The 13,992-nt window shown below is 38.5% G+C and overlaps 1 protein-coding gene across 1 annotated transcript in view; it reads left to right on the top strand.

Annotated features, from left to right (window-relative positions):
* The window catches only part of VWF (von Willebrand factor), a 144,822-nt gene that overhangs the window by 87,417 nt on the left and 43,413 nt on the right, over window positions 1-13,992 (top strand). The window contains exons 31-36 of the mRNA XM_069806803.1: window positions 150-293; window positions 1,262-1,426; window positions 3,748-3,791; window positions 8,239-8,416; window positions 12,048-12,268; window positions 13,282-13,474. Of these exons, the coding sequence (XP_069662904.1) occupies window positions 150-293; window positions 1,262-1,426; window positions 3,748-3,791; window positions 8,239-8,416; window positions 12,048-12,268; window positions 13,282-13,474 (945 nt within the window). The remainder of the gene's footprint in view (window positions 1-149; window positions 294-1,261; window positions 1,427-3,747; window positions 3,792-8,238; window positions 8,417-12,047; window positions 12,269-13,281; window positions 13,475-13,992) is intronic.

Here is a 13,992-nt window from a genome sequence, read left to right as displayed (position 1 = left end):
CATGTAGCAGCAATAAAGCAGACATTAAAAGTCCTTCAAGAAAAAGTATTTTCCAGTACTCTATAACCTACTAATACAACGTAAGATTTATTTTTATAGTCTCCTATGAGTTTTCTATTGTCTCTCTCATTTATCTTTTTTCTTCTTAGGAAAAGCCATTGATTTTGTAGTTCAGAATGCAATGTCGGAATCCCACGGAGGGAGACCCAGCGCATCAAAGGTCGCGATAGTCATCGTGTCGGGGAGATCAGAAGACACCGTGGAGGCTGCTGCACTTTCTGCAAGAATAAACAGTAAATCTTGTTTTGCTGTCACTATTTTTAAGCAGAGTTGTTGCTTTTTAAGTAATGCAGTAGAACAAAGGATGAAAAATTAAGGCACTGGTATGTTCATGTAAGTTCAGGACTCACAGTGCGTTATGTTCTGGTAAGAAAGAGGCCTGAGGAAGATGCCTTTGAATTACCGGTAAATTCAGGACCAATCTGCAATTTAAGCTAAACAGCTTCTATAGGTTTCATAAATTAGTGGCATTTCATTTTCCAAGGTCCCGTGGATAGCCAGGGATGACAGAAATGTGTTCTAATATTATAAATTCAATACTGTTGCAATACAGTGAATCTTGAAAGGTTCACTGCAATAATAATAAATAGAGAGAGGATGTGATCAGATTCTGCACCGACTTATACAGGAATATGCTTTTGCTATCAATGTGTACAGCATTATTTTTCTTCAAGTTTTCTGGCTGTAGTCTCTGTACCTCAGATTCCTCAGGTGTTCAGCTGAGGAACATTGACTTCCTTTGTAGGTTGCTCTGGGAGCTATTGAATAAGCATGGACTAAATAACAACTATCAACTATTATTTTTTTTTTTTTTTTAATTAAATGGTTTGAAAATAATCCAATTGCCATGTAACTGAAGAAAGAATACAACATATTGAGATTTTTTTACAGTTGGAAAAAAGTGAAGGTGGTGTTATTAAGTCTGCAGCTGCATTTTGTTGACTATGCATGATTGTATTATGCTTGGGACTAATAGAGTTCATCTTAGCTAACATTGTGATTAGAGCATAACCATTTCTGCCCTTAATTGCCTTTAGCCTATGTGGAGGGAGTGATGCAAGTAATATGTGAAAATTAACTGTTGGGGAAAAAAAGTTTTCCCAGATCTTTTATTCTAAAAAGCAAATGAAAAAAATACAACAGCAAAGACCTCCTTCTCCTGTGCATTGCCCACTTAAAACCTTTTCTTCTCTTTTCCTAGGGGTATCCCTGTTTCCAATTGGGGTTGGGAACAGATATGATGAAGAGCAACTGAGAACTTTAACTGGGCCATCAGCTGCTAACAGAATCATGAAGCTTCAGAATTTTGAAGACTTATCCACTATGATCACATTGAATAGTGAATTTATCAACAAAGTGTGCATGGGTAAGTCCAATATAGTTGTAGCCGCATAACTGGAGCAAAACGCCCAAATTGAAATGCCAAAACCAGAGTGCTTTTTCTTGATTTCAGAAGTCAGCCCAATGCTCCTTTGGTAGTGTTTCACTGACACTCATCACAAATGCTAACATAGACCCCACCATCACTTAGGTGTAACAAAATCTGAGCCCTTTCAGCATGTAGCCAACTGCTATTCTAATCCACCAACTTTCAGCAAGGTTTTTAAAACTGCTTAGGCGTGAACTTTCAAGCTATCATCTTATTAATAATCAGGGCTGGTCATTAACTGAAGGACACCAGGAAAGCTCAAGCTGTCACAAATGAATGGGGGCATGCTTCAGAAATGTTACAAGTTAGTTGTGAATAAAGATTCCAAAGATTCCATACCTATTTTTCTGCACAGACCTAAGCATTGTTATGTGTATGTCTACAAAGAATTCAGCTAAAGGGTCAGGGAAAAAAGAAAAAGGAAAAATTAACTTTTCTAGGAAAACAAATACTGGGGAAAAAAAAAGGTATAAAAGATTTTAAACATTCATTTATTTCTAGATAGCCATGCCCCCCATGTAAGGAAACTTGCTTCAACTCTGGCCATTGTTTTACTACTTTTGCCTCCTTGCTCTGTGTGTATATAGATATTTATTATTCGTGATGGTGTTATTTCTATTACAATAGCATCTACTTGTCCTCTCCGCAAACCACTATCTCATCGTGTTAGTCATTGCACAGGTTTTTACCAGCATTACTAGGGCTTAGTTACGTCTCCATTAAAATAAGTGGACTTTTTTGCAGAGCCAAGTACCACTAAGAATGAGGAAGTTGCAGAGTGTGCACAGTCCAGCTTAGAGATATCCGATCAGTCTCCACTGGGATCACTTCTGGCATTTTAAAATCTCTCCAGAGCATCAAACAGCTGCCATTTTCTAGATTTAAACAGCTGCCATTTTCTTTCTTTTCTTTTAAAATAAGCTTTTAAAGATGCATTTCCTCTCCTCTCACTGTAAAATATGTGATTTTCTTGCCCTAAATTACATTGATCCAAGATATAGGATAGGGAGCAGGAATTTGAAGCTAGTAACTACTTTCTTATTGCAATCTGTGCTATAACCTATTGGTACTAGAGGTGAAAGCTTTGTATTTTTATGAAAGCTTTTCCAGCAGCGCAAAGTGTATGCTCAAAAACTTGAATGATAGGTATCTTATATTAGACACCTAAATCTTAAAAATTTAGGTCTCCCTTTGGCTGATGATAAAGCCTTTGCTACAGGGTGGGAAACTGTCATCTTTTTTGTGTGTGTGTGTTTGGTTTTTTTTTTTTTTGTTTGCTTTTGTTTTATTTAAGTTTCTTACAATCTGTAAAGTGTAATTTTCCCCTCCAGACTCATACAGTTGGATTTCTTGTACGGAGGGAGTCTTACTTTATGTATGGAAGTGTACCAAAAATAATACTATTAAAAAGGTTTAAAAGATTTCCTAAATGCTTTCAAAATAAATTACTTATCCTGGAAAAGACAGAGCATGGAGCATATATATGCTAGCAAAGTATAGTATTATATAAAGAGCTTGCTAGTCAGTGTTTTAATTTCCTAGACACGTGCTTATCACATTGTCATGCCATAATACTTACATGAAATTACTTTCCATGTATCTTTAGGTGTGTTATGAGAGCACATAAACATAGAAACTGCAACTCAGTGGGTGCCTTGTGACCACCTAACTGATTATAGAAAAAACTGCTCATCACAGTAATGTCTGAATGTCAGGAAACTGAATTTGAGCTATTTTCATACTTAGGCTAGTTGCTGACAAATCTTATCTTGAGGTTACTCGCTGTATTTATCTTTCTGCATTTAATAAATGTGTGTGTGTGCATGGGTGTGTAAATTCTCATTACCTGCTAATTACCAGAAATATTCTCAATTCATCACAAGATTCAGAAGGAAGGCTGGACCCTGCCTCAGAGCTAAAACCATGATCTTCTTTTATGTACTGTCTGGGCAGAGCTGTATGTCAGTACAAGGAGTGCTGTAGAATTACAGCCTACTTGCTCACAGGGTATTTTGGGACCAATGTCATTGCAGAAGTCAGGTAATGCTAGCAGTAACAAAGTTTATGCATTCTTTGACTTTTGTACACTTTGGACAAATGCCTCAGTCTTCAGGTAGGGATTTTCACATTCTAATGCAAAAAAAACTTCTTACAGCCAAAGTCACGTTTTTTAGTAAGCAACCTGTATTTTGGTGACCACCACTTATAAGGCTGGATAAGGGTGTGAGATGGCTAAAAGATGTCTCTTTCTCTTTCAGACCCTGTCAGAGAATGTATAGATGAGGATGGAAACAGAAAGAAAGTAAGTGTATTGCCTGGGTCATCCACCTGGCTTTCAAGTTACAAAGTTCATGCTGGACCATGAATACCTTCATCTGAAACAAAATGTGTTGAAACAAATCTGAAACAAAATGTGTTGGACAATATTAAGAATTATTTTTAGGAGGAAAATGTTAGCTTTTGAACTGATGGGATAACTTTGCAACAAAGGAGACTTCCTCTAACGACACCTGATCTTGCAGTGTGTTGAATACTATTGAAGGCAGTGCAGAGCCAAAACCTGTGACAGGGTGTCTTCCCTGACAAAGAAAAATGTATTTCCATCACCTGGTGAAAGAACTTCTGGGAAAGCTAGACATGGCCAAAATAAGGGTGCACGTACAGGGCGAGGCAATGTCATTGTCCAGACCCCCTCCTTCTGCTAAAAATACAAGTACCTTGACCCTATGAAAAATTTATAGGAAGATAATTATTGCGTGATAGTCAACTCTCTAGGGAAAAACATCTCTTATGTAATGAAATCAAAGTTCTTAGTTTTCGTTTGCAGAAAAGCTTTTATTAATCCTGAGAAAATGCTCAGAAATGTTAGTACACCTGTCCGATGTATCAAAAGTGATCTGCTCTAAGAAAGGAATGATATAGGAGTTATAAATGGTTCAGTTCCTTCATCTCAGGTGAAATGCCAAGGTTTTTGAGTGCATATGATACTTCATGCATTTAAAAATATTAACATAAGCTTGTTACGTGTTTTCTAGTAGGGGTCAGTTATGAGTTCTACCCTAGGATTTATCTTGAATTTCCAGTACATTAAAAATATTCCTTTGATTTTTCCCTTGTGAAGACATGACTGTAAGGAAGGATGTGACTAATAAAGAAATGCTTATGAATTGTCTAGACGCAGGAAATATATCAAAGCTGCCTTACATGGTTGGCCTTGGTCAGCTGGTCAGAACACATAAAGGCTTTCGCTAGATCAGACACTAAGTATAACTTGGTGGTTTTGAGGTTGACAACCTAATTAAGAAAAAAACCAACAAACCAAAACTAAACTTGGAAAACTTTCTTAATTGAAACCAAAAAATGATCAGATTCTTGTTGCTTATTCATTTGAATTGCATGTGTCCAGGCCTCTGGGCTCCTAGAAGCAGATACAGGTACATGTAGGTAAGTGCTGGAAAGGCTAAACGTGAATTTCAGACATGTCAGACTTCATTTTTTTGGTGGTAAACTTAAAACACAATTTCCATTCTGGCTAAAATGTTTTTTGGAAGAAAAGAGGGCAGGCTCTAGTCCATATAAAAATGAACCACACTTTCAAATGGTAGCCTTTAGGGGGATTTTGTGTTACCTTTTCTGTCAGCCAGAAAAAATGGGGTTTAGAAGATACTGCCGACATGGTAGCCATTGCCTTTTGGAGCAGGCTGTTGAGCATCCTGTGGTGCCCACAGGACACTGTGGAAGTGTTATGCCTCTGGTGTTCTGCCCCCACGCTCTGAACTCCTCTGCTGCCTCAATGGCAGTAACGTGCCAACGTTGGCCTGTTACCCTCTTCCAGCGTAGTTCACAAATCCATGGGGATGAAGAATCAAGGCTCTTTCCTAAGTCAGAAAAGACAGGCTCTTACATCAGATCCATAATATTTCAGGCGTTACTCAGAGAATTACTGCAGGAGGCTCAGTTCCCCAAGCGGGATGTCTGTCATGCACCTGGAGATTGTGGGAACTGATCTCTTGCAGTTTGCAAGGAAATCAGAGTTCTCAGGATCAAAAATCTCAGCCTAAATCCTATCAGTATCGTGAGTGATATGATTTGTTACATTATTTTTGTTATTACTTCTACCCTGGAAATGACTGTCGAAGGAAGATTCATGGCTAAGGTCACTGTTAGTAGCAGAAGGATAGAAGATCAATCCATCCAACCCCTGTATTACGTGGCCAGTAATAGAAGTCAGGGAAGAACGTAAGTAAGAATATATGAAAATTCCCTGAACTATCCTAGCCTTGAACAATTTGTGACTCAGGGACACCCTGAGCTGCGAGTGGCACCTTTTTGTGTTTGATAGTGCTCAATAGTTTTCTCCTCTATGAATTTGTTCAGTCATTCTTTGAATCCACATCAGTTTTTAGTACTTATCAAATCTAGTGGCAAGGAGTTCCAATAATGCTAAATACAGGCTGTGGAAAGAACCACTGTTTTAATATTTGAACTTGTCAGCTGACAGAATATGTGAAGGATTATGATAGATTAAGGGGTTTTTTTAATGTAGTTAATTTTCATCAGTAGTCTTGTTTTGATGCTTTTAAGCAGGCATAATGGTGATAATAGAAGTGTAGGTACTTGTCTTATAGTGGTAGCACTTCATCATGAAGTGATCTGTATAGCAATCTTCTGCATTTCTAGTCTACATGTGGTGGTAAAAACCACAGTCCTAAACTAACTGTTTCCGTAGCATGACTTTACTGGCGTATTGTTCAGCGCTTGGTTTAGAGTAGAACAACCAACCAAACAAAACCCTGACTAAATTAAAAGGTGCCAGCTGATGAAGCTGGTCGAGGTATGTGGCTCGGTCTCCTGCAGATGCACTGTAAGAGAAAGAGTCTGCGAGTCCAGGTCCGTAGGTTCAGAGCTCCCTCGGAGAGGAAGTCTGAGGCTTCCTCCGGTGTGCTGGCAGGCTCATCACTTTCAGCAGACTTATCCTTCACGATTTAGAAACCTCTGCTTTTGCTTTCCTTTCTGTCCTATTTTTACTCCTACGATTTCATATCAATTGGGATTTTAGGCTTTCTTTGTCTTCAGAGTCCCTGCGTTTTCCTCTGCACCAGCATTCTTGGCTTTTTTGGATCCTTCAACTGATATTTTTGTTTTAATGTTTTGTGCTTTGCTTTTCTTGTCCAGCTCTTAGATGTTTTCCAATAGATGTTCTGTTAAGGAGTGAAATAAAAACAATTAAATATGTATGGAAGCCAGAGGGTCCTTTGCCAGACTTGCGCAGCTGTATATGTACCCTTCCAGGTGCTCCACTTTCAATGAGTTGTAGGCGAGACAACTATAATTAAAAACCATTCTATTTCTTCCTATCTAAATATTTTCTCCATACTTAAAGCTCCTCGTGTTACTTTTTTCACAGCTTCCTCTAGGCTCACAAGCCTGGAAAGTATTAAGCCACTTTCAGGACAAGTTGCCTTTTTCAAAGTCCTGAAACATACAAAGCCGGTCCAGTAAATTAGCATATTTAATATGTAAATTTTCATGGCTGCAATTGTGGCAGTTCTCTTTTAGACTTGACAGTATCACATAGCTCAGACACTTTCACATCACTATTCTTGGTTTGCACATTAATGCCAAGAATAGTCTGTGAATTATGTTGTGGTTACCTAAGTATTTTATCACTTTGCTCTTCTCTTTCATGGGAATGGTGGGTAAGCTGAAAAGGAGAGGATGGAAGATGACCTTGCTCAACAGCAGTCAACTTTTCTTTGCCACATGTTTCTGCCTGTGATTATCAAGAAATGTTACCCAGTTCAGAGAACCACTGTCTCGCTTGTTACTAGTGCTTCTGGATTCACCTGTGTAGAGATAGGCCTGGAAAGGGCTGTTTCCCACATTTGGGGATATTCTTGGGAATGCAGACCTCGGGGATGAACACTCTATATTGAAATTCATTGAGCCTATTTATGGACTTTAGAGCTCTGCGGGACTGGGGCCAGAGAGCTCAGCTTTTTGCAGATACGAATCTTGAGATATTCCAGATTGTGTCCACATCTATTTCTCTGTCATTTGGTAGTATATAATCCTGGTGCCTTAAAATTTAGACTGTCCTTTAAAAGATGAGAATATATTTTATATTTTGTTTTTAATTTTACAAAACCACTATGCATATCTAACAACAGGAATCTGGTAAAGGAACAATTTCCCTTCGGGAAGGGAGGAACTGTTTTAAAGTTTTGGAATTGTGGATAGAATAACTGGAGTATTCCATGCCTTTCTAGCTTGGAATAAATATTGTTAATTCCTGCTGTACCATGACCATCTGTGATCAGAGCTCTTTCTAAAATAATTTTATGGCTTATGAAAACTAAAGGCTTTGACATTTAAAGAAAAGCTAAGGGGAAATCTTTGTTGACTATGCTATTCATGCATGCTGTAGGATGGCTAAGCTAACAATAGATGGAGTACCAGATACTTCATTCTGCTGTAATAAAACATCTCCTGTTCTAGGCTTTTATCTTGTGCTTGGAATTTCAGAGTCTATTTCTTACAGTGTTGCTAATTTAAACTTTCTCATCCTCATGAAGTCCTTAATACACTGCATTCTATTATTTAATTATCCAAGGCTAATTTGAGTAGCACTGCTGTCAGTGTCACTTTACTTGCTAGCTGTTGGATCGTGACAGCAGCCAAGTTTTGCATTTTTCTCCCCTCCGCCCATGTTCTTCTCAATTATTAAATATCCATGTCTCCTCATCTAGCCTGGTGACAAATGGACATTACCGGACCAGTGCCACACTGTGACATGCTTTCCAGGAGATTACACAGTTCTGGAGAGTCACCAAATTAACTGTGAGAGGATGCCAAAACCAGTATGTCACAGCAATCTTCCTGCTGTCAAGGTTGAAGAAACTTGTGGCTGCCGATGGATGTGTCCATGTGAGTATCTATCTTTGCATGTAAGTCTGTCCCTCCCCATGGCCTGAAATGTTTATCAGAAATGTAATACTGAATGGAGCTCTTCAGTCGTTGTACACATCAAAGATGATTGAGGTGGGGGGAACTGATGCTGTACACTGGTTAAGAAAACAGCTAGGAGCATGAAAGCCTTACTGATGCCTAAATGTGTGTTGCTATATGCAAGTTCAGGACCGCTGCGAGCTTATTTTTTGCATTAGCATATCTACAGTGTTTTATCAGAGAATCTCACACTCAATTTCCGAAGCTGTGTGAACTGGGAAGGAGGATGTATGGAAGAAAACAGAAATCTATTTCGCAAGCTGTAAGCAAGCGATGTATTCTTGGTCCGCCCCTAGGCTTGAGGGTTTGGCCTGACCTCAATCAAGCATGCATATTAAAGAAACAACAATAAAAAAATGCTTCCTCCTTCCATAAAATCTCACATTGAGTATCTGAGCAGAAATGGCGACCGCTGTGTGATTAGTACCTTGGCTGAGGTGACAGGAACAGAAATTAAGCGCACCCACTCGCATTTACAGGGCAGAGGGGTTCAGCCCTGAGGCTGGTGATCCATTTACTGAAAAATGAGACCCTTTAGGAAAATCCCACATATGTGAAGGGAAGACTTGAGGGAGGAAGAATGATGATTTCAAGCAAAAAAACCCAAGCTGGAACCTCCAGATCACCTCCATGCCCAGACAGATGCTCTGGCAATGGTGAAATGGAGGCAGTCCGGGGTAAAGGAGGCAGTGATGCCCGGTTGCATGAAGTCATGGGGAAGAGCTCTTCATGGGGGAGCGAGGAGTAGGCTCAGCTGCTGGGTCTTTCGGTACACCTCAGCCTGAGTTTGGGGACAGAGCCTTACCTCCTTTCTGTGGGAAATGCACTGTAGTCATATGCTTGATTTCCATACAAATTAGTCAAGATGTTTGTTTTGAATTAAATGTCAAAAAGATCAGCTCCAGTAGCTCTTAAAGGTTGTAGCTATACAAAAGAATGCATTTCTACAGCCCAATCATGCATGCTATTACAGCTAAAATTTGCAGAAATCTCCAAAACAGGAACCTGTAGGTGTTACAGCATTTAAACCCTGTTGAGAGCCTGAATATCTTTGGCTTTAATGGAGCTTAGGGGACTGTACTCCTCAACATAATTTTGAAAACTGGGCTTATATCTAGAGTCATGTGATTACTTTTAGAAAGTAAATCAGAACCCAATATATACCTTCTCTTTATAATGTATAATCTCAATTTAAAATGTCCTCTGACAAACTGGTGGTTTTAAGAACAATTTCTTCAGGGCACTGCTTGAAATACCTAAGCTGGGTAGCTAGATTTTGATGCCTGAACTGTTAGACATCCAAAATTTTAACACCCTAAGTTTTAGTACTTTGTAAAAGCACATTTGATTATCCAAAACCTTTAAAGCTAACATTTCTGGTTTGATACAAGTATTTCAAAAAGGTAAAAAGATTTTTAGTTGAATAATCATAAATATAATGTTTAAAAGATGCTCGTAGTGATATCTACCCATAAAAAGTGCATCTGTAATAATTTTCTGGATCGTAAATATATTGATAGCAATATGAAAGCATTACTTTTGGCATTCAAAACCTGTCTTCATAATGAATTTCTGAAAGGATGAAATGAAAATTACCATTTGTACTGTTAGCTGATTATCATGAAAAGACCTATAGTTAACCTGAGACTGCTGCTGTTTAAATGAGCTAACAACTGTTTAACTCTTTATGAATTTAATGAGCCGTGGTACCCAAAATTTATTTATCCCCCCCCCCCCCCCCCCCCAAGGTGGTACAGCTTGTGAGGGAAAAGTAGTAAGTTTTCATATGTTATAGAAGGAGAGGATAAAAAGTCCCCAATCCCACTCAGTTGATCAAAAACCCACAGGTAAAGTACCCTCATTTCAACGACTACTCAGTGAAACCAGGGCGATGCTGTGTCAACTAAAGCAACATCCGTAGCCAGCAGGAAGGCTGATTGTGATGCCCTCTGTGCTGTAGTCAGAGCCAAAACTCACACCAATCGGTAAACTTTAGAGATGGGCATAGCAAAGTAGGTGCTTAGTTAGGAGGTCAGTGTGCTTCAGCATCTCTTTGCTGGTATGGATGGAGGCTGGTTAGGCAATCTGTGCTGCAGGAGCGTGGCAGTACATGCTTAATTGACTCTCGTGATTCAGCAAAGTAGTATTTAGTTATTTAGAGAGCTAAAGCACACTTTCAAGCGATTGCTTGACAGTGCAGATGATACGACAAATGCTTTTGCAAAGAGGAAGTACTTGAAAATGTATTCTTCTTATGTTATATAACTGAGTTCAGAGGGAGTTAAACCATGAAGGTGCTTGCTTGCTGAACTAGTTACAAATTTTATAGTAACGTGATTTGCAAAGTGTGATTCATGGTTATTGGGTGGTTTTGGACTACACTTAAATGGATTGCATTAATACATTTTGTGCTACAGAATACCTGTGAGAAATGTAAAGGGATTCCCATTATCCTTAGGTTTTTTTAGATGTCCAGGAATAAAAAAAGGTTGAGAAACGTTGTTTTATTGCTAACTTGTTTCATTGTTGTTTATACATGAACTTTGTAAGCAGGTACAGTAAAACATCTGAAGATGCTCCAGTGCTCCAAAGGGATGTATCTCTTGACAGTTCCGTGCCTGACAGTATACGAGATAGGCTTGCTTGCTTTTTTTTTTTTTTTTAGCACAAGTTGCTGTTCGATGTTTTTCCTGGGAAATTAAGTTTGAAGGTCAATGAATGGGAAACAGATTATTCTCAAATCTCAGTTAGAAGCCAAGTAGCTGAATTATTAACAAGGAGAATTATTTTCCTGCATGTTTATCTGACATTGCTTTTATTGTCCTTATTATCTTTAGGCAAAAGATTTGAAAATGCATGAGTCAGAAGCATCCTTTTGCTCAGATTTTGTTTTAGTACTTGTGAGATTATAATCTGCCTTGTTTTCCAGTTTGTGAAGACAAGAAATTGTTTATAACCTAATGACCAGGACACTGAGCTGTCAGTTGACCACTGGTTTATCCTCTGCACAATATTTTTTGCCCTTTACCTGTTTCCCATCTGAAAAAACCAGAAAAGTCCCCTTGTATCGACTTGTGACATGTTTGATAAGAATGAAATAGTGTTATTTTCTTTCAAATATAATACTGTACAGAATAAAAAAAAATACCATAATAAAAGTGCAGTGCAAAAATTAAAAAATAAGTATGTTATAGTCTTTCTACAGAGGGGGAAGGGATTTTCCCTGCTCTTATTTTTCATATAAAATTTAATAAATCACATTGCATGAAATTTATTCACATTAAAAGGGATTTCCTATAAGTTTATCCAAATCTTTTGTAATAGTAATTGCTCCAGACAAAGATACTTAAAAAAACCCTGCGCGATGAAGTATTTGCCAAAGTTTCTTGTCAATTATTTGCTTCAGCATTTGCAATTCATTACCTTCCTAGCTTTCTCAATTAATTGGTTCCACATGCCCATAACAATTGTGAAGAAATAGTATAATTTGAACAGAAGTGAATGCCTATATGTTTTTTTTCTTTTTTTTTTTTTCTTCATTGACTTGCAGGTGTCTGTATAGGAAGTTCATCTCGACATATTGTCACTTTTGATGGGCTGAATTTTAAGCTGACCGGCAATTGCTCCTACACCTTGTTTCGAGACATGCAACATGATGTTGAAGTTCTCCTCCACGAAGGACCATGCAAAGCAACACCGAGGATGAACTGTATGGACTCCATTGAAGTGAAACATCATGGTGTATCTGTTCAGCTCTTCAGTGACATGGCAGTAAGCTAAACACAGTGAAGTGATCTGTGCATTTTCTGCTAATGCTATAGCTTTCAGGCTACGAGGACAGATTTGTTCCCTTTATCCAGTTTCTGTTCCCCTTGCAGCCTATTCTTAGGCTTCTGAGCAAATGCCTCGTTTCAATTTCATGATATAATCGATGTTCGCATAACAAGCCAGACACGTTTCTCCTCTTGTTCTCCCTGTTGTGCTGATGTGACAATGTCAAGAACAAGGGATTTGGCAACATCTCCCTGACACTTCTGCCAGAAAGGCAGGGATTATAGACAGGACATACTGCACTCTGATTCTCCTCTTTTGGCAGAGGTCCTTTACACAATGTTATCGTTCGGTGGATGGGAAAGCGGTCTGTTCTTCACAAGTCTATGCGTAACTGGCTAGTTGAAGAGCTAGGGAGTTGGTTCTTACCTTGTTTGGAGATGGACCTCTGCTCATGGACCTCTCAGTTAGAAGAGAGGCCAGTTTAGTATGCATTACATCTATTTTGTAGGCAGAGAAGTAGTCAAATTCAATATGATCCATTCTTCAGTCTCTGGGTTCCTCAGACATACAGGAGTTGCCTAGCCTGCAAAGGTGATCTCTTCTGACTTGTGTAGCAGACTAGGATGGACCAAAACACCTGCAGCCAGTTCTGCATGGTGATGGACAGCATTGACTTTCACTGAGTTTTATTGATAATCAGGGTCTGTAGGCAGCATTTTAACTTCATGGCATTAGATTGCTAGTCTGTAAATACATGATGCTGAAGGAAGGTATGCACTCGTATGGGAAAATGTTGAGAGTTGTTCATACAATAAACAGAATGAAGGTCAATTAGTTCTGTACATTTTTACAATCAAGAGAAAATTTCAGCTTGCAAAATTGTTTCTTATGTCCAGATTCAGCTGGATCTTGAAGTACTTGTGAAGTCAAAATATGTTGCAATTGTAAGATTGGGTTGATTTTAATTGCTTTCTAGAACTGATGTGATGATCTTGCCTTTTTGAAAACAGGTGGCTGTTAATGGTGAAAGGGTTCATATCCCCTATTCTAGCAGTTTGTTTGAAGTCACTGTCTATGGAGCAATAATGCATGAAATCAAGTTCTCCCATCTTGGACATAATCTCACATTCACTCCGAGAAACAATGAATTTATTCTTAAACTTAATTCAAAGAGCTTTTCTTCAGGAACACAAGGGCTTTGTGGTAAGTCTGAAAGCTAGTAATTTTAACAGCTTCCTACTTGGACTTGAACTGCTATTTATGTTATTGTAATTTGTGTGGCCCTGAACCTGCAAACTTTCTGGCTGAACTGATCCCCTGTTGTTGGCACTTGCTAATCTATGTAGGTTTTTCTACATTGGCTATCAATGTAACAGCTCATTGACTCCCAGTAATATCTTAGAAAGAACAGGCTGGACATCTCTCATGTTTTACTTATTTCATATTATCTTTTCAAGGAGGTCAGTTGTTTGGTGGTTTTTTTTTTTTTTGGATGGAGGTTTAACTTTAGGTTCTTACATATAGATTTCTGTTTGCAGTGAAGGTGAATGTTTTGTGAGGGGTACTACTCCCTGGGAGAATTAATTCTATGGTAACCTCAAAGGTATAATCTATTGTATATCTTATACCTCTGTGGCATAACATATACCTCCTGTAATGAGGAAATGGGAAACAAGACCTAGGGGTTTTATGCCTCTACTGATAATAGCCATGAGGAATAT

This window comes from Haliaeetus albicilla, chromosome 19 (genome assembly GCF_947461875.1).
Source record: "Haliaeetus albicilla chromosome 19, bHalAlb1.1, whole genome shotgun sequence".
Lineage (NCBI taxonomy): Eukaryota > Metazoa > Chordata > Aves > Accipitriformes > Accipitridae > Haliaeetus > Haliaeetus albicilla.
Note: the sequence above shows the minus strand (reverse complement) of the source record. Positions and strands in the feature narration are given on the sequence as shown.